At 37.9% G+C, this 21,444-nt stretch overlaps 2 protein-coding genes and 1 long non-coding RNA gene across 9 annotated transcripts in view; 2 read left to right on the top strand and 1 right to left on the bottom strand.

Moving 5' to 3' along the window:
• Positions 1-1,559, top strand: part of caskin2 (CASK interacting protein 2) — a 49,727-nt gene extending 48,168 nt beyond the window's left edge. For all 4 annotated transcript variants that reach the window (XM_079594837.1, XM_079594838.1, XM_079594840.1 and 1 more), the window contains one exon: positions 639-1,559. In XM_079594837.1, the coding sequence (XP_079450963.1) occupies positions 639-735 (97 nt within the window). In that variant the 3' untranslated portion in view covers positions 736-1,559. The remainder of the gene's footprint in view (positions 1-638) is intronic.
• A 147-nt stretch (positions 1,560-1,706) lies between these two features.
• On the bottom strand, positions 1,707-6,369 carry nme2a (NME/NM23 nucleoside diphosphate kinase 2a). 2 transcript variants are annotated; one of them, XM_079594842.1, is made up of 5 exons: positions 6,191-6,369; positions 5,452-5,584; positions 3,756-3,857; positions 3,497-3,609; positions 1,707-2,636 (listed from the first exon to the last, which is right to left on the bottom strand). In XM_079594842.1, exons 2-5 carry the CDS (start codon positions 5,578-5,580, stop codon positions 2,519-2,521), a joined length of 462 nt encoding a protein of 153 aa, XP_079450968.1. In that variant the 5' UTR covers positions 5,581-5,584; positions 6,191-6,369; the 3' UTR covers positions 1,707-2,518. The 2 variants fall into 2 exon arrangements, with proteins under 2 accessions (XP_079450968.1, XP_079450967.1); XM_079594841.1 differs by having other exon boundaries at positions 5,663-6,249.
• Positions 6,370-15,720: 9,351 nt separating this feature from the next.
• Positions 15,721-21,444, top strand: part of LOC306989670 — a 174,190-nt gene continuing 168,466 nt past the window's right edge. For all 3 annotated transcript variants that reach the window (XR_013795686.1, XR_013795687.1, XR_013795688.1), the window contains exon 1: positions 15,721-15,833. This is a non-coding gene — a long non-coding RNA (uncharacterized lncRNA). The remainder of the gene's footprint in view (positions 15,834-21,444) is intronic.

Below are 21,444 nucleotides of genomic sequence, written 5' to 3'. Positions count from 1 at the left end.
TTAAACTGCAGTGAAAAAATTCGCCGGTGTTTCTTACGTCACAACCTACCTTGTAACCAATCACATCACGAGGAGAACGGGCGTTAGCATATCATTACTATGCTGCGAAGCAGGGGAGTCTCAAGAGAAGCCCGGTATGTTTTTCTGTTGATATGAAAAATCGGGTACATTTAGCAATATAGCCGGGATGCCTTTCTCCACTGATGTTCAAAGCATTTCTAAGGATGCTGATTGTTAGAAGGCAGCTGTCTGACTCTAAGATGGTGAACGCGAACATGGTTTGTGGAACATTAGCAACACATTATTAGCTGTTTGATAATGTAGTCAAGCCAAAGGCTAATCATATTAATTAGTGCTATGTGTATGGCATAGTAGAGAGCGATACATAAAACTCATTAACATTCTGATACATTGACTTGTAGACGAGCCTGTATGAGCTCATTTGCATATTCATTGTTCCACGACTAAATGATGCAAGGGTGTAGAGGTAAATTCAAGCTATCTTAAGGCAGAAATAAAACAAATTCACAGGATTTTTTTTTTTAAATATGTCATTTTGGACTTTAAGACATACACTCACAATACTGTACCTCCATATTAAAACTTCTCAACCTTGTTTTTGCTCTTCTTTCTCTCAGGGGCATTAACACAGTGAAGTCAGCTGGGAACATTCTTGATGATATAGGGAACATGTTCGATGATCTTGCTGACCAGCTGGAAGCCATGTTGGATTGACCTGCTGTAATCCCTATAACCTTTGCATGGGGCCTTCACATGCGAGCTTCTGGATGATTTAGACATGCAATGTCTAACTTCTCACACTTTGTTTACAACACACCTTGGTGGTCCTGCTTACAAGTATTGGTTTTAACAGTTGAATTAAATGAGCTAATTTAAGATACTAGTTTCAATTAACTGCGGTGGATCCTGCCTCAAATTTTCACAAACTTTTCACATCTCTAATCTTATCCCAAATATGTTGCTTTCTGCATCTTCGGTTTGCTCGGACAGGATATCTGCAGTGAAGATTGCAGAATGTAAGCACTTACTGTTCAGATCTACTGTACTAAAGCTCTTCCCACAGAGACACTTTTAATTTCCTGTTGTGCTCAGATCAAGACTCACAGTTGGCCTCTAGCAAATGGATATACGGTGTAAAATCTAAGTGAGATACAACCAGAACTCTGTTTCAAGAGACTTATCACTCTTCAATTTTGTTTTCTGTAGACTGGAGGATCCTTTATTCGGTTCAAAAGTATGCAATAATACAACTGATCAAAAATATAACTAAGAAAACTGCTCAGCGGACATCATCATTGTGTAATGACCCAAACCCCATGGACCAAGTATGTTTTACTATAATGAAACTATGTCCTGCCAACAGATTCAGTGTTGTACAGTATATTAGTTGCACTGTACAGTGTCTGTTTAAACCTTTGCTTAACTAGATCTTAAAATGTTAAGGAAATACTCTTAACAAAATAATAGAGCCATAGTATATTTTGACAACCGTTGTGTTTTGGGAAAGAGAAAGCATTGTATGGATTACATCTATTATATATTTTTGTACCAGAACGATAATTTATTTGCTTTGTCAGGTTAAAAAGGGACAGTCCCTCTTTGTGAATGCTGTCATTCTGGCAAAACTAGAAACTGCAAAGCACTACATTTTTTTGGCTCGGCTGACCAAAAGGGAACTTGCATAATAATAAACGGGCCCATGTGGTTAAAACACAAAAATATCACCAAACTAGAGGACGAGAAGTGTTCAAATGGAGCTTTAAAGTCTCAAACGGCTATTCACTTCTGTGAATCTTGTGCACTTTTACAACATTTATGTAGTGTATGTACTATGTATATTTTATTGTATCAATTTATTTCTGCACGTAAAACAACCAGTACTTGACTGAAAGAGACTTACTTTAACTGTCTGATGTAAACTACATTGTTTAAAAATCTGCGAGAAGACCAGACCATCCTGTTCTTGCATGCTTTTTTATTTTCTAAGTAGCAGTCTTGAATTTTAGATTTTGTATTATGTGGCATAATTATATTTTAATGGACTTTATGAAAACAGCACTGCTGGTGCTACAGTATCATTTAAATGAGCACTGTGTACTTTATTTCCCAAATTCATTCCTTTCTGCAGTGCTTCGTGTGGCATTGCTCTGTCAAAAACTAGACACTTGGTTTGTTGCTTTGCCTGAATGGGGCCACAAGTACCATACAGTAAGTATACAGTAAATGGGCTTCTAATTCATCCAATTGAACTACTTGAAGTATTATGTTCAATAAATCCTTGAACTACATGACTTTTGTCGTCATGGCTCAAGCTTTTGTTTTATAATATAGTACCAGCTCATTGAAAGGGTCCCAGTATGTCATAAAATGTCACAGGATTTCTTGTTTTATTGTAAAGACAAGCACTAGAAACATTGGGGGGGAAAATGAAAAAGAACTGAATCAAAGCAGAAACTCCAGAGAGGGAGAAGGGTGCAGAAAAAGAAGAACGTGTTGTTCAGCCATTGAGCCAGCTGTCCTGACATTTGGTGTAGTCACAGATCTCGTCTGGTTTGAACCACAGGTTGATCTCAGCGTTGGCACTTTCCACAGAATCACTGCCGTGAATTATGTTCCTGAAGCCAAAGCAATTTAATATTAGCAAAAACTAGTGCAGGTAAATAAATGTAAGTGACAGATGCAGCCTAGTTAGTGGTCGGTAAGATGTTTGTAATGTTTTTGAAGTCTCTTATGCGCACCAAGGCTGCGTTTATTTGACTGAAAATACAGTAAAAATAACTATTAAAAATATTACCAATATTTTCAAATGTATTTGACAAAGCTAATTTTCAGCATCATTACAGTCTTCAGTGTCGCATGATCAATTTAATGCCTTGCTGAATAAAAGTATTAATTTCTTTTAAAGTGGCGTGAAAAAGTCACAAAAACCACACGAAATCTGATAAGAGCGGTTCCAGAAATTAGATTTGAATAGGATTTCAAATCACATACTGTATGAATGCAGCTCGAAATGAATCTGTAAAAGTTGCATTTCATGTGATTTGTGGTCGTTCACACTTAGATTTAAATCGGATAGGCACAAAAATCGGATTTTGACTAACAGTCTGAACGCTCGCCCTCAAACACTGTAGTAGTTTAGTTTGGACGAATTTGTTTTGTGTTGACATGTTGAGAAGACGCTGAAATTCAGATATGGTAATAAGCGTTTCATTTCCGACCAATCACAACAGACTTGACAATCTGACCAATCAGATCAGAGTATAGGCTCACGGAAAGGAGGGGTTTAGATAGACGACAGGTTTTCAGACTCTTAAAAATGAAGTGATATACAATGTATATTATGAGAAAATTCAAGTGTTTTTTGACCTTGGATGCATGTAAACCTATTGTAGGAGAACAAAATTAGGAACCTTTAAAATAGCATTTCAAAACAAACTCATCAAAATGACATTTAGAATACAGTATGAGATCTTACCGGACAACCTGAACGCAAAAGTCACCTCGGATAGTCCCAGGCTTGGAATCAATGGGATTAGTCTCGCCGAGCATTACTCTACCGGTTTTAATAACGTTAAAACCCTCCCACACCTAAAAGTACATCACGGAAATAGCATTAGTACAGTCAACTTCATGAAATATATGAAGAATATTTATTAGCAATAAGGGAGAAACAGTATTAAATTCAAAGTGCCCTAGAGCCGCACTCTGGGAAAAAGAAATATAAATGGGTTTACCATGGCAACCACAGGGCCAGAGGACATATAACTGACAAGCCCAGGGAAGAACGGCCGGTCCTTTAGGTCACCGTAGTGCTGTCTTAGAAGATCCTCATCGGCCTGCGTTAAAGACAAGGTCCGTTAATCCCACATCCCCCTTTGACCTAAAACTTTTTTTTTATGACTAAATCTTCATTTTGAGGTCATGTTTACTGTAACGAGATAGTCACATGAGGATATATATCTTTGCAGACCACAAGGAACTAGTACGGTAATTGGTTTAACCCCTGAAACAAGTGCGTGTCTGAGAGAGTTTAAGTTCCCTCACACTAAAAATAGAGATATACTCACACTAGGGAGCTTTCACACTAGGGAAAAATAAAAATATATAAAGTTAAGTAATATAATAAAAATGTAACAATCAGAGAATCAAATTAAATTGCAGTTCTAATACAATTATATAAGAATTATAATATTTTTTAAAACTATTAACTAGAGAATATTATACATACATATATATATATATATATATATATATATATATATATATATATATATATATATATATATATATTCACATAATATAACTTATTTGTGTCAAGTTAGAAATATTTCTAACCATGTAATGTAAATACAAAGAATAGAGCTTCCTAAATCAAAAAAAATATAAAGTTTGTATTGCCCTGTTCTTTTAAGTAATATAGAAACCTATATAGTTCTAATATAAATATATATTTTAAACATTCAGTAGAAAATATAATATATTTTAAAATCATACAGGCTATATATACTTTATTTTCACTGGCATTTTTTCTTCATTTTTACTTGGATATACACACATTTTCGTCAAGTAGCATCCTTCCGCTAGAAGATGCTGAATTAACAGAATGTTGCTAGAGCTGCGTAGTGATAATATTTTTGATAATATATATGATAAATATATTTTTTAAATAATGTAGAAACAAAAAACAAATCTTGCATTTTTTTTAACATTCGCATTACACAATAGGCCTACATCCACAAATAAAACTAATGTTATAGCCTCGTATAGGCCTAACCCAAAAAAGGAAATTATGTAATCATTTACTCATCCTCAAGTTGTTCCAAACCTGTATGAGTCCTCTTTTGAAAGCGTGTAGGCTAGTCATAGTCAATGGGTGCCGCGTCAACTGTCTGGTTTAACATTCTTTAAAATATCTCTTTTTGTGTTCAACAGAAGAAAGAAATTCATACAGTTTTGGAACAATTTCAGTAAATGATGACAAAATTTTCGTTTTTGGGCGTACAATCCCAATCTCGACGCCCTCTTTAGCACGGTTTGGCTATTAAAGGGATAGTTCACTTTAAAATTAAAATTCTGTCATCATTTACTCACCCTCAAGTTGTTTCAAACCTGTATTAATTTATTTCTTCTGCTGAACACAAAGAAAGATATTTTGAAGAATGTCAGTAACCAAACAGTAGTCTGTACCCATTGACTTCCATAGTAGGAAAAAAAAAATACTATGGAAGTCAATGGGTACAGACTACTGTTTGGTTACTGACATTCTTCAAAATATCTTTCTTTGTGTTCAGCAGAAGAAATAAATTAATACAGGTTTGAAACAACTTGAGGGTGAGTAAATGATGACAGAATTTAAATTTTAAAGTGAACTATCCCTTTAAGGCAAATCCTATACAAACTATTGAGATTAAAACGGTTGATTTAATTTACCTGGATTAACTTCATAGCAACTAACTTGAACCCTTTCTGTTCGAAGCGCTTGATGATCTCTCCGATAAGTCCCCTCTGCACTCCATCAGGCTTGATGGCAATGAAAGTGCGCTCTTCGTTTCCAGACATTGGGCTAAAATTTAAAAAAAGAATACCGGTAAAACATACACGAAAAACAGCTGCTGACAGAACAAACTCAATTCAAACTTACGTCGTCCCACATTTGGCACACTGGGATGGAGGTGTGGATGGGGGTTTCGTTGATGAAACCCCTGACCCCATCACAAGTTACATTTCAAGTGACAGGATCCTTCTGTCTTGACCTGTATTGACGGCTTACTGTAACTGTAGCTGGCTGCTTAAACCGTGACCAGTGATCTGATCTGATCGCTGTCCTCAAGCATCCTGATTCCTGCCCCCAGCACGTTATCTAATCACCTTTTCATGTTAACTTTATTTAGCCACATCTATTCTAAAGTAAAAAGCTGAAGTCATATTAAAATCATAATTTCAATAAAAATTTCATTTAAACGGACACTTCTATGAAACGATTAGGCAATTTATATTTTGTAAACTGTGGTGTTCATTTTTCTTTAACAAATCATAGCTAAATTAAACTAAGTAGCAACCGATCTGCGCGTGTGCAGCAGAATGTCTTGATCTCAGCATTGCCATATTCCAGTTGTAAGATTGAACTTTTGTCAAATTAACACGACAACAAAACAAATATTTGTCTTACTTTCTTTGACGACAGTCCACGAGTCTGAAGTTGATTCCTCACGCGCGCGTGCTTTCACTAATCCATGATTATCTGCAGTTAGTGTTTTATGGAGGTGGGCGGAGACTGATTCCAGTGCTCGCGCATTCAGTGGTTTTTAATCTGTTACGATGGAATCCAAATGATACGCAAAACATGTCACTCCTTAACAAATCTTGCTTGATTTTACTCAATTGTTAATTAATAATTAATTAGGGTGATATCAGCTAAATTGGGCCACTTTTCGGTAAATCGTTTGGGACAATAATACAACACCATATATGCCCTTTCCATGTGTTTTTATGATTAATAATGACTGTTTTTTATCATTTTGTGTTGAAATTATTTAATAAAATATAATTATTTAGGCCCTACAGTTCTTGAAACATCAGCTGTGGCAACTTTTTTTGCATCTGCAGTTTCAGGTAAAATGGGCCAGCTGTTCAGGTAAAATGGGCCAGTCAAACTGCAAAGGGAAATAGTAATTTATCATCAATTTTAATTTTAAAACACAATTGCTTATATACAGCCACATAACATTTAAAGTACATTAAACAAAAATATTCATATGTGCCATTAAAAAAAAAAACATTTTGGGTGCAAACCCACATATTAAAATGTGCAATTAAAAAAGTGTGTGTGCATGTGTGAGTGTGTTTGCGTGCATGTGTGAGTGTGTGTGTGATTGTGTGTGCATGTGTGAGTGTGTGTGCGTGCATGTGTGAGTGTGTGTGTGTGTGTGTGTGTGTGATTGTGTGTGCGTGTGTGCATGTGTCAGCGTGTGTGCATGTGTGAGTGTGTGCAATGTGGATGTATGAGTGTGTGTGCGTGCATGTGTGAGTATGTGTGTGCATGTGTGAGTGTGTGCATGCATGTGTGAGTGTGTGCATGTGTGTGCGTGCATGTGTGAGTGTGTGTGCGTGCATGTGTGAGTGTGTGAGCGTGTGTGCATGTGTGAGTGTGTGTGATTGTGTGTGCATGTGTGAGTGTGTGCAATGTGCATGTGTGAGTGTGTGTGCGTGTGTGCATGTGTGAGTGTGTGCAATGTGCATGTGTGAGTGTGTGAGCGTGTGTGCGAGCGTGTGTGCATGTGTGAGTGTGTGAGCGTGTGTGCATGTGTGAGTGTGTGTGATTGTGTGTGCATGTGTGAGTGTGTGCAATGTGCATGTGTGAGTGTGTGAGCGTGTGTGCATGTGTGAGTGTGTGAGCGTATGTGTGAGTGTGTGTGTGATTGTGTGCGCACACACACACACACACACACACACACACACACACACACACACACACTCACTCACACTCAAACACATGTGTGTCATTGACACAGATGATGGCCCATTTTAGCTGAAACCATGTAGCCCATTTTACCTGAGTGGGTTAAGGTAAATTGGGCCGCCAAGAAAAACATCACTTTTTCAAAAAATATGTTCATATACCAAACTAACAATATTATTTCTGATCGATGCCATCAAGACAGATATTATGCATAGTTTTTTTTATGTGCATGTTCGTTTTTTTATAGATGTATCATCCTTATAATAGTTTAGTTATATTTGGTATGCCAGGCTACTTACCATGCAACTTTCTGGTGCAGTCTTGATTTTAATTATTGCCCCACCCACCATAGCAACAATAAACCAATCAAATCACCTGTTACTTGTCAAGCACAGTTATGACAACAGTTTGAAATCCTTTGCAGTCATTGGCTTTAAATTCCAGAGGGGCTGGGACCCCCAAACCTTAGATGGCCCATTTTACCTGATGGCCCATTTTACCTGATATCACCCTATTATAGATTGTTTTTTCCCCCACAGAGATAAAGTTCTTTAAACTTAAAAAAGACAACACATCTTTCTGTGCGTATTTTTTTTATATTTCCACCAACAATTACATCTGTATCTTTATAAAGTCTTAGGATAGATTGTAAATAAATAGGGGGGATGGTGCTTGTTGTCATATTTTTTACTCCAGTAGTGAATATTTCTCACTCCAGTAGTGAATATTTTTCAGAGTAGGTTTATTACATCAATAGTTTTTACATTTTCAAGCATTATTTTTTTAAATAATAAGTTAAAAAAAAGATAATAATTATTAAATGATTATAATGACAATAATAACTTTTTACATTTAAATAGTTTAAAATAATTTAAAAACATTTAAATAATAATATTTTACATTTCAATATTTTCAAAAAATTTATATTAATTTACATTTTAATGAATTTTAATCAAAGTAAATTCAATTAAGTTTTAATAATATTTTATATTTATTACAATTTACTGTTTCTCTTTTCTTCAAAACTTTCCCCTTCTGTTTTGTTTGTATTCCTTCTCCCCATATGATTCTGTATGCATCCCGTTTATAAATGCATTAATGATATAAAATATTTAGTTAATGTTTCATGTTTTTTTGTAGTGTAAATTTAGTCTCATGTTAACACTATTTTTAATGGAGCTCTAATGGGTTACAGTAATTCTAATAGCATATCAAAATTCATTATGCAATCACTGAAAAGCACATTAGAGCATCAGAAAATATCTGATTCGTTGAGTGCATATAAAGCAATTTATCATGGGCACTAATTTAACAGCTCCAGTTAAGCCACAACGTTTTAACATATATACATGGCCATTATCTCCATCTGTAGAACATATATCCATGGTGGAAGTTAGATGGTGTAAGATTTGAGACCCATTAGACCATCTGTGCAGTTAAGAATTATGCATTAAATCTCTGCTCAGATTCAGCATTATCCTCAGGGAATCACTGCACTGCAGTAATGTCAGTTACTTATACTTCCACATACTCTTTTACACAGTTCCATTAAATGTTTTATGCAACAGTGTCAGTGTCTAATACATGCACAGTGTAGTGACACTTTTGGCTGTTGTTTTTACATCATTATTAATTGACCATACAGTCTTTTGAAAACTTGTAGAAGGCATGCAAGGCAGTTCAATTTCAGCTTTGTACAAAAGAGCATGGTGGGTTGTAGGTCTCAGTCCTATTAAATAGGCCTAAAGTATAGTGCACCGCACTGACAATAAAATGAAAAGCAAGAGTGTTGAAAATAGTGTTCATTCATTGCTCATAAGTGTACACTGAAAAAAGTGAAACAACCACATTTATATGAGCGCATTGTTATATTGGTCTAATCGAAAACCATGGTGTCTGGTTTAAACCCGTTTTTGTTCAGTTTTTCTAAAAGCAAATAATACTCCCAACAGAAAAATTAACACTAGACACAGAATACTGATGTGATGTAGCCTATATTTTTTAAAAAGGCATCACAATAAGCAAGAAGTTATTTTGAAGTGGTCTTTATTTATAGAAAGTCAACTAAATTAAACATTTACTAAACATTTTTTATTTGTATCTTAATTTAACATTCTACTTTCATAGTTAATTTAGCTTTTGCTTCATCTGGTGAAATTTTGTCCCAAATTAAACTAAAAAGTCCCACATTTTTTTGGTGGGGGCTTATGTCAAAATACATTTATATTGTTTAAGTATGGGCTTTACAATAACATTTCGGTAACACTTAAGGTTCATTAGTTAACATTAGTTAATGTGTTAACTAAGTAAGGGATAATGTAGAGCGAGGCAGTTGTTATAGCGAATACAACCCCGACAGGCTGATCAGGACCCCGGCGCGAAGCGAAGAATGAACCTTATTGTAAAGTATTACCAACATTTCTTGCCTTGCGTGAATCAATTTTTTTTTGGGGATGTTTTAAAAAAATATATTAATTAATATTAAATAAAAATGTGATATTAACTAATACATTTGGCTGTAACAAATTATTAGCCTATATAAACAAATCTGTGTACATGAATGCAGTCACATACACAAAATGAAAAAAGAAACAAAGAAGTAAAAATACAAAGGTTTATCTGTAGCATTAATCAACAATACAGTGCAACTTTTCCATAGAAATACAACCCTACCAAAGTTTAGGTGTACTCAGTCTTTTATCCATTTCAGATATGACCATGACATGACAAGAACGATTGCTGACAAGATCTGTCCAGTTATGGCAATAATTCATGTTTGCATTCTCAACCCATTATTCCTATTTGCAGTCAATGCAGTTTTGGGCAACAGAGGGATTTATGGTGCTGACCCTGAAAAAAAGACAAGAAACAAACAACTCATTCCCCCAGCAACCTCAGTACCCAAACACACACACCGTGCAATGGTGGGGTAATCATGTTACTGACCAAAGATTTTTTAGCAAATGTTGGGCCTTCACAAGTATGTGTCATGCAACACAACCTGACATGAAAATGAGTGATCTAAAGTTGCAGATGAAGTCAACATTGTACGACTAATTTTCACAGGCAAATTCCAGTCATTTCTACATGGAAATTTTGCACTATTTCCTCACGCAGATTTGTGCTTCCTACACTATTGATAATAGACAATGGAGCTTTTTGCCTAATGTGAGCACACCTTAACACATATTTGAACATGCAATCTTCTACAGTAGTTCATCATGTGTGTATAAGAACCACTAACTAAAGGGGCATGATGGCCAGGGCTCTTATTTCCACAAATCCTTCCTTCTAACAGAATATGTACTTATCTGAGTAAATGGCTAAATAATCCTCCACTAATCTCTCCAACAGTACTAGATGGTTTGTATTCCATGCTCTATTTTTACCAGGGCTTAAAGTATAAGGATTAAATGAGGTAGCTGCCAAGTGGTAGTCTGAAGTACTGCCTCCTTAACTTAATGTCGCCCCCTTTTCAGTTTCAACTGCTTTAATACACATCGCTTGTCTAAATAAGTATCTTGTGTATCTTGGTATTTATTTGTTAGGATACCTGCTTAATGTGGCAGAATGTCAGCCAATCAGAACAAAAGCATTATGCAATGCTCATTGAGGTCTAACAGCTCTGGGGACAAACTGCAGGAAATATTAGCAAGTAAAAAAAGTCTATTGTGAATTACACAATTTTCTCTACTATCTTTTCCATTTGCTTATAATTACATTTGTACACCGGCAGCTTTATTCAGGTCACCTCGTGTAATTGTAAATCACTGTGATTTTTTTGCTGCTCTAATTTTCCGCATCATTTATTTGTCTGCGTTGTAGGAAGCAGAGTGCACAGAACCAATAATAAGCAGGTATTCTTAGTGTTTGATTTCCTTTCATTAGAGACTTCATTAAATTATTATAGTACTCAGATGAGGTCTGCTCCAAAGTTAGAAGACAAACCAGAAAGTAAATGCTTGCTGTTCTCGCTGGCTAGAAACTTAAGTTTGACAAAATTCAGTATGACATCCACTTAGTTCCCTTTCGAGGAACTTCTGTGCTGCGTCAGCTGCTGATGCTGTGGGGGACATGGCCTCGCAGAAACCGGTGTCTGAGGCACGTGTACAAACACGCCATACAAAGGCCGATGCAGTGCGATGACGTCGCAAGATGCACCCCAGCGTATAAGAAGGCCGCCTGAGAACACGTCATCAGCTTCTTTGTCTTCAGGAAGTTGCTTGTTTAAGTGCTGTGTGAAGATAGCAGTGAGTGAAGAAAGGATAGAAGGTAGGCAGAATAATGGTGAGCAGACAATTCAAGAATTCTGTTCGTCCTTGCCCGCGTTTCTAAGCGCCTGGCTATAGTCACGAGCTGTGTGTTATTTGACTGGGAGCGGAGCATGCACATTCAGCCCTCGAGGGGGTTTGATGCATACATTGCGATGAATTCTTACTGAGAAAACTCCGCTCCCAGCTGACTTTATGAGTAGAGTCAAGTCGCTGAGCCCCACGGCTCTAGCGCCGCATTTGGTGAGGCAGCGCACAGGCTACTAGTGAGAATCTCAGACGGAGCAGGTAGAGGAGCGTGATGGAGTTCCCCTCACCTCTCTCATCGGCTCCATTGTCTATGTGCCAAAAGTGGAGATATGCTCGGTGGTTTCTTTCACAGAAAGCGAGGACTCACTGCTTGTCTGTGATTCTGATATAATTGACGTGGTGTCTGTAGAAACAGATATATTACATTTTAATAGATCTGTTTCCTGCTCGATACAGCAAACCGCTGAATAAAATTAGCTGCTGAAACTTATGACTTATATCACAGTCTGAGTTTAAACTGGTCCGGCTCAAAGCATTAGACTCGGAGTCGGGAAGGTTGTTTAGATGAACGATATCTGCAGAGTCATAAGTGTGCAGCTCCACTGAGCCTTCCCTTTCTCCCAGACCTGCACAACAAAGTTTCAGGTGCGTGGAGACATCCATACTCTAACTGGGTGGTCCATTCTGCTTAGAGTAATTTGAAGGAGCTGAGCGAACAAGGTTATGGGGGGATGCCTCGGGTAAAGGAGTTTTAGCGAATTGCCTTTCCCCGGGGACATCCTCATCACTGAAGGCTCCCGTTTTGCCCTATAAACCATGTCTGACGGCATCAAGGTTGGTGGGCAGATTGTATGTGGAGGCTGGGTAAACTGGTGGAGCTCTGCACACTATGGCAGTACTGCAAACTTACCAGGCAGATCTGAACAAACCTGGATCAGGGGGAGGGTTTATCTCCTGAGGTAGTCACTAAACTGCGTATATGTCATTAAGCAGACGGCCCAGTCTATTGGCCAGTCCATGGCTGCAATGGTGGCAACAGAGAGACATATCTGCTTAATTTGTCAGGGATCAAGGAGTCAGATAAAACTGTCCTCTTGATGCCCCTGTCTCGCACTCTGGGCTGTTTGGCACTGCTGTTGAGACGGCGGTGGTCAGGTTTAGAGAGGCGAGAACGCAATAAGCTGCCTTCGGGAAATATATCCCTCACTGGGTTCAGGCCCCTGCTAAGTCGTCCATTCTCTAACATTTCCAAGGGAGAAGAGGAGAAGACAAGTGCGGCTGCCCCTCCTCACTCTCCGAGGAGTGGGGAGCAAAGGCGGAGCAATAGGAGAAAGCCGTACGTCGGGGATGTGTGGGTGTGGCGAAGGAAGAGGAGAATGACTGAGTGGGGCCACTGCTGAAGCCCTCACTCCCTTTTTCATTTATTTCAGTTCCTCCTAGATCATCTGTGCCTTTTCCCAGAACGAGTTCCTGGGAGAAGAGCAAAAGGGTGGCTAAAGCTAGCTCTCCTTTTGAGGAACTGGGAGCCAAGCGAAACTCTATTTAAAAAGGCCACACAGAGATCTGGGTGCTGTAACAAAAAAGGGAGTGATTGAATGGGGTCACTACTTAAGCTCTCGCCCCCTTTTTCAGTCCTTTCAGCTCCTCGTAGATTGTCGGTGCCCCTTCCAGGAATTAATTCCTGGGGAGAAGAGTGTGGCTAAAGCTAGTTCTCCTTCTGAGGAACTGGGGGTGAAGCGAATAAAGTCACACAGATCTAGGTGGTCCAAACTGAGCTTTAGTGCTTAGATTGTTAGATTAAGAATAACAAGCAGGCATTGGTCAGCATGGTGTAGTTGGTATGGCGTCCCCATAGCATCAGCAGCTGACGCAGCATAGAAGTTCCCTCGAAAGGGAACGTCTAAGGTTACGTAAATCACCTCTGTTCCCTGAGAAAGGGATTGAGAGACTGCTTCACGCTGCCAGGCTTCGGGCATGCCTGCACGTTTTCCTTCAGAGAATACGAATCTGAAGACGTGTTCTCAGACGCCCTTCTTATAAACTGGGGCGAACCTTGCGTAATCTCATGCATAATACAGCACAATGATTGGATTAAAAGAGTTCATTCCTATGAAGAATGCAGAGAAAGACTTAGAAACTGATTACATAGATACATATTCTCCAGCCACAGTAGCCAATCACCACACCGGATTTACACATAATATACCTTACTTTTCGTGACGTTGGTTCAACCGGAAGAACGAAATAGCTCCAAAAAATTAAGGAACCCGCCCCCCACTTTCCCCTTAACAATAAACTTAGTGCTAATGATGTTTTTATTGATGTGCAACCTACATATCTGTTAACATCTCAAACTATAATACTTTTGGCCCTCCAGTGCTTAAAAAATAAAATTGTGTCTTGTGGAAGAACATTGCTTTGGTTGTGCTTCAGCTCTGCTCTTCTAAAATATAAATCATTGTTATAGATTTATCAAAACGTATTCGGGTAAAGTAAAACAAGATTTTTTTGAGGGGATGATTTGCACTCTCCCAGTAGCCTAATGACTTATATATATATATACATATATATATATATATATATATATATATATATATATATATATATAAAATATATATAACATAGTGTAGCTTTAAACAACAACAACAAAATGTTCCATTAGCAACAACGGCCATTATTATTATAAATTTTCCACCATTCAAAAATATGGTTTTAGTGGATTAAGTGAGTATGACTTTAGCTTACAACATGTGTTTAACATTTTTTGATATCAGCAAACAAACATTCCAACAAAATAATAATTTTTCAGCCAGTAATTATTTTTCTAACCCCCCCAGCCCTGATTCCACTTAAAGCCACACGAGGGCGGTGTATAGGCAGCGCAGTCTTTACAGATGGTTTCATTGCTTCATTCATGGCCTGCCAACAAATACACATTAACGACAGAGAGCAATCTAGCTGTAGATGGATCCTCATTCAGCTGCCCTCCTGCAAGGATGAATTCGGGAGAACTGTAAATGAGGACTACCATATGGTTGGTAATTTACTGTGATTTACATATAAATTGATATAGAAAGAGATCCATCCGTTCACACTTAACTTTCCACTTGTTCTCCTGGCTCGTTTTAGTCCACTCGCCTGGAACGGGTAGTTGGGTACAAGTTTAGAGCTGAGCCTTTCAAAAATCTGATCTTGTAAGTTGTAAGGCATGTGTGGGCGAGTTCAGGCAAAGAGTATAGAAGTAACAAGAGGCGAAACTCCGTTGCAGTTTTGACAACAATCGCTAGATGGACGCTGCGGTCGCGCTGACGCCATTTTGGACTGAACCAAGCTAACGTCAACGATAACAGGTGCTGTAACATTAATGTAAGGCAAGCTATCCTATAACCGCAGTACCAGTTTACTATAACGTTATGTGTTTGGTCGAAATTGAGTCAAGACTCGAAATGGGCTTTTAAATCTCATATTTTCAGAGATATATGAACACCTAACTCTTTGGTTCAGGTTGTAGTGCGTCACCAATTACGGCGGGAAAGAAATTCAGTGCTACAAGCTGTTGGGGAGCTCACCGAAACAACGATTATTATCATATTTATTTACTGTGATAAAACCTTGTCATATTTAAATCATTATAAACATTAATATATGATACTATTAGAAGACCATGTTGTAATGATTGATTATACACAATTTTAGCCTATTTGGTTCACATCTCTTTTATTATTTCGTTTTATGTGTCCCAGTGGTTGATTTGTTACATTTTTATGAAAACAACAGGTTTTAACTTTTTGAATATATATATATATATATATATATTATAATTTTTTGTTTGTTTTTACAGTTGCTCTATCAACATATAATTGTGGCATTGACCATTGACACAAATTGCTGTATCATTGACCAGTATCAAGCTGGTATTATCTGTTTTGTGTTTCAGGCTTTTTATTCTTGCTGTTTGGAAGTACAGCGTCAGCGAGTGACAATTTGAAAATGCACTTATCCTCCATTTCTGGTGACTTGATGGACCGACGAAAGACATTACATAATTTCTGGTAAGATATAACCAAACCCGTCTAAGGCAAGCCTTCAATGTAACATTTTTTTTGTATTGACTGTTGTACAACTCAATTCAATGGTGTCAATGTTGTAATGGGATTGTTTTATCATGGCACACATGATCCAAGTTCGCCATTACGCTCTTTTACAATGGAGTAGAGCCATGGACCCTCTTAAAGGTGCTCTAAGCGATGTCACGCATTTTTTAGGCCAAACATTTTTTTGTCACATACAGCAAATATCTTCTCACTATCCGCTAGCTGTCTGTCTCCTGAACACACTCTAAAAAAACGCGGTCTCTGTAGACACCCCAGGCTCCACAAACAGCAACAAAAACAAACTGGACTAACCCGCACCACGAAACATAACAAACAGTGTTCCAGCCAATCACCGACAAGAATGATGTGGGGTGGGGTTTGGGGGGTTAGTGCGTGGATGAGGAGGAGGGAGGGTCTAGCTAGCCTCCGTTTTGTTTGACAATAGTTCGAACGTCAACAAGAAGTGACGTCACCCAGGATAGCTTAGAGAACCTTTAACTCCCAATAATAAGACTATCTCTGATATAATGCTTATAGTTTTTAGGGTGCATTCTGGGCTGTAAGCAATGTTAGTCCAAAAGCATTAATTGGTGCACACTTTGAAAGTATGTCATCCAGATACATTTGGCTTACTTTATTCAGTGTACTGTGAAATCTAATCTTGTTGTGTTGGGTTAATTTGTTTGTCAGATTATTGTCATGCTTTGTGTAGTGTTAAAGGAACACTCCGACTTTTTGGGACTTTAGCCTATTCACCTTATCCCCCAGAGTTAGATAAGTCCATACTAGGGCTGCACGATATGAGAAAAAGCTGCGATGTGCGATAATATTGTTTAATATTGCGATGACGATATGACTTGCGATAAATGTGATTGTTAACTATACTGTTCCCATGTCTTAGTGCTTCAATAGGTTTTTTGCGTGATAGGTCAAAGGTTTATTACCTGCCTGGTTCAGAATACACGATTTTGGCACGATCTGTTTGGCGTATGGGTGTCGTGGAGATTCGTAATAACAACGGGCGTCGGGACGCAAGATTCGATCGTGTCATCGTATAGTGTGTCATAGTGGGCGACAACCTACGTCGCGTCTGCGATGCTTCACGACAGAAAGACTATAGCATGTTTAATTCTTTAACGGTCCTCCACGACGGGTTGAATATGTGAGCGAGGCGAGACGTGAGTGAGTGCAACAGTGAGTGTGTGTGTGCGCCAGTGAAAGTGTGAGCGTGTGTGCGTGCGTGCGTGCGTGCGTGCGTGAGCGAGTGAGCGAGGGACAGTGAGTGTGTGTTTGTGTGTCTGTGCGTGCGAGTGACTGTTTGCGAGTGAATGTGTGTGTGTGACGGCACGCGATGACTGGTCGGAAAGCAACGTGTAGTCTGACATGTTTCTTGTCCACGACAAGATTTTAGGAGTCAAAAACGTGTAAGTTAGTGCTAATCTGAACCAGGCATTATTCATCGTGTCAGGCTGTCTGTTGCGATGTGTTCATCGCGGGAGTTCATATCGCGATGACGATGAAAATTCAATGTATCGTTCAGCCCTAGTCCATACATACCTTTTTCATCTCCGTGCGTGCTATAAGTCTGTTTGACGCACCCACCGCTAGCCTAGCTTAGCACAAAGACTGGATGTAAATGGTTGCAGCTAGCATACTAATCCAAATAAGTGACCAAAATAACGCAAACATTTTCCTATTTACATGTTGTGATTTGTATAGTCACAGAGTGTACAAAAAATAAAGTCACATGAGACACAGACATATTTTAACCGTATAAATACTGGGAACTATATTCTCTGAAGGCGAAGCACTGCTACTTGGGCGGAGTGATAACCGCAGCACCTGAGACGCGCCGTTGTTTCTCCTGTCAACAAAACCAGCGTGACATCTCAGGTGCTGCGGTTATCACTCCGCCCAAGTAGCAGTGCTTCGCCTTCAGAGAATATAGTTCCCAGTATTTATACGGTTAAAATATGTCTGTGTCTCATGTGACTTTGTTTTTTGTACATTCTGTGACTATACAAATCACAACATATAAATAGGAAAATGTTTGCGTTATTTTGTCACTTATTTGGATTAGTATGCTAGCTGCAACCATTTACATCCAGTCTTTGTGCTAAGCTAGGCTAGCGGTGGGTGCGTCAAACAGACTTATAGCACGCACGGAGATGAAAAAGGTATGTATGGACTTATCTAACTCTGGGGGATAAGGTGAATAGGCTAAAGTCCCAAAAAGTCGGAGTGTTCCTTTAAGTGGCCTCCAGGAGCAGGCCTGAGAAACTTGTAATGGATCATTCTAATTGATGAGCACCACTATGACGGATTCAAACTTCCGTTTAGATGCTGTCCTATTCTGGTCTCCATAGGAACCCATTGTTAAACGGGGTAAAAAGAGCAACTGGATTAATTAAACATAAACTTTTTGAACTTTTTTGCTTAATATTTAAATGAGTGCAGGATTAAGATGCCTGAAGAAAGAGTTTTGAGCACCAGCAAATCTGAAAATAATGTCTGTATACTATATACATGCCAAATGTTGACAAGAGAAAACAGGAATGGTTTGCAGCACTTAAGTTAAAATACTCCCCATAAAAAGCTCTATGTGCGTGCGGTCTTATCATATTGAGGGATGCTGTATGTATAATATGAGCGCCTATTTGTTGTCTGTGTTGCTACTGTAACTTTAGGCAGCTTTGTCATACGCACTAATTAAACTTTGATGGGTCATGGGTGAGGCACTGACAAAACGCGGTCATTGCGACACTGTAAAGTGATTACACTATAGAGCCATGTGTTTAAAAAAACAACATTTTCATAGATATAACATTACATTATCAGTTCTACGACCCCATAGACTTCAACAGAGAAAAGTGAAGAGTACTTTTAACCCAACTGTTTGCTTGTGCTTATTTCCTATTGTACAAACTTCTTACACTTTTATAATGGCTAAAATTGTTTATTTAAATATTATTTTTCAATAATTATTTTATATAAATAACATGCCTTATTTGGTATTACTATTGAGAAAGGGTGCCTTAGTTATTGTGATTTCGAGTTCAGTGACAGTTACATTATTACACCATTAGATGGCAGCAAAGACTGTCTTTATGAGTGAGTCAGGAGCAAAGACTTTTATTTTGAAAGGGACTTAAGGTTGTAAACAATAAGACAAACTTACAAATGTATTGACTGGCACTGTCATGGAAAATCCCCTTAGTAGTTTAAAGGACAAAGGCATCGCTTTCCTCAGCGGACATTCAGACTGATTTTGTGATTATGAGTATGAGATTCACCTGAAGAATATCAGCTAGATCATACTGTAGTCTATTTTATTTTAATATAATACATGTAGAGTACAAAGGCAAATGTTTTTTTATTTATTTAAACCTTAAATTACCAATACAGAATGTTTTTGTGTATTTGTCTAATTTGTCGTGACTTGAAAGTATGGATAAATAAGGGTGACTTCTAAAAAATGTATTACCAACTGTGATTGCACTTTTTAAGCGATAATGCTTATTGCTGTATCATGCGTTGACAGTTTCGCTGTGGTGTTTAGACAATCCATCTGTGCTCTGTCTGTATTTGCTATGTATTCCCAAAAGTAAGAGAGTTGTATAAGGAAGGTGAGCAGTCATGCCAAGAGCTTAATTTCTATCACAACGGCCTACTTTACGTCCAGACTGATGCGAGGAAAACACGATTATATTTTTGAGGAACACAGCTGATATGAGGGTGACTGATGCGGCACTGTCAGAAAGCTCGAACACAGCAGCGACACTCTGATATTTTCATCACTTTGTGACAAAGTTGTCATGCCAGTTGCAAGTTATCTTAGCTTAATGGTCTGGGATCTTCATCACACAGTTAGGAACTACTGAAATTGGATTGTGCGTGTGAGATGGAGAGAAGCGAGCGTGGAGGTTAAGGATGTGATCTGAGAGTAAATGTCATTTTGCATAATGATCGTCAAGTGTGGCGCAGAGTCAGATTTACATAAAGCTAAGTGGTTATGCTACTTGTCCAAGTAGTAAGTTAAATGATTGACAAAATGGTTTATTTAAATTAAGTATTTTTATTCATTTTGACAGGACTTTAATATAATAAATCTTACCTTTCTTAATACTTTAGTGCTGCTAGTCTTAAATTGTTTAGCCCAAAATTATAATTTTGTAGTTATTTACTTGTTTCAATGGCATATTCTGTTATTTTTCTGTTGAACACAGAATAATTTTTGAAGAATCTTCATGCAGCTCTTTTCTGTAAAACGTTTTAGCACCATAAAAGCAACACAATCATATGTCATTGTGGCTAATATGAATTTGTACGATCGCATTCATACGTTTTTGTACAATCTGCTTACACCCCAATGATGGGTATGTTTAGGGGTGGACCTTCATGCTTACTTTTCCACCTAATAATCATGTTTTTTATATGATTCGAATTTTATGAATTGATTCGAAATTGCCACCTCGAAACGGTCACATATTCCTGTGAGATTAGGTTGATAAAAGTGATGCATATATCTTGTATGACGTTAGAAGACTTAAATGGCACACATTTCCAATAGCTTAATATGAGTAAAAGGCAGAAATTTAAATATTAATTTGAGAACTCTAACTGGTTCACTGAACTGCCAGACTCGGTGATCCTTTTGAAAGTTAACAGCTCACTGAGGGGAGATTATCAGTGATTTTGATTAAAATATTACCTTTCATCACACAAATGTATTGTATGACTTCAGTTTGGGTTTTTAAACTAGTTATTACTTTTAAGAGACAAAGGATGCATTACATTGATCAAAAGTGACAGGAAAGACAATTATAATGTTGTTAAAGATTATAAAGAATAAATGCTGTTCTTTTGAACCGTCTATTCATAAAAAAAATCCTGAAAAAAAAAATTCTTCGAAATATTTCGGATCACGGAACGACATGGTGGTGAATTACTAACAGAATGTTATTTTTGAGCGAACTTTTAAACTCTTTTCATGTTGTCTATATTACAAAAATAATATATTTTTTTTACAGTTTGGAAACTTGGAGACTTCCAAAGAGTCAACTAATTATAGAAACCTAATTCTCAACTTTGTTTGAACCTGCTGCGGTAGGAGAAAAAATCTCAGGTTCCCATCTGTCTTGGGACTTGGTTTGACAGCAGAACATCCTGAAAACTGGGCTGTTTTGGGATCTCGCTACAAACACAGAGTTAGTGTTGTTGTGAATCCCAAACGCGAACACCAAGTCCCTGCTGAATAACTAAATATGAGAATTATACAGTGTGATTCACAGAGCAACTGACACGCAGACACCACCTTTTCGTAAAAATGCACTACGTGAGAGTAAAATAGATGGCTTAAAGCAAGCATAAGCCTTTTTGTCAGGAAGTCTTGGAAAGGGTCACAGGGGCCACATGATTTGTCAAGGACAGAGGAGGTCTCCATTAATATAACATTAACCTTCCTCACCCGCACCTTCCTTCCCCAAACCTCTACTTTTGTCTTCATTAGATGCCATGACGTGTTCTCCGAATAGCTCAGAGTGCCTGTTAGCAGACGTGGAGCATCAAA

Source organism: Phoxinus phoxinus (genome assembly GCF_949152265.1).
Source record: "Phoxinus phoxinus genome assembly, chromosome: 21".
Taxonomy (NCBI): Eukaryota; Metazoa; Chordata; class Actinopteri; order Cypriniformes; family Leuciscidae; genus Phoxinus; species Phoxinus phoxinus.
The sequence above is the reverse complement of the archived record's forward strand: the minus strand, read 5'-3'. Positions and strand labels throughout refer to the sequence as shown.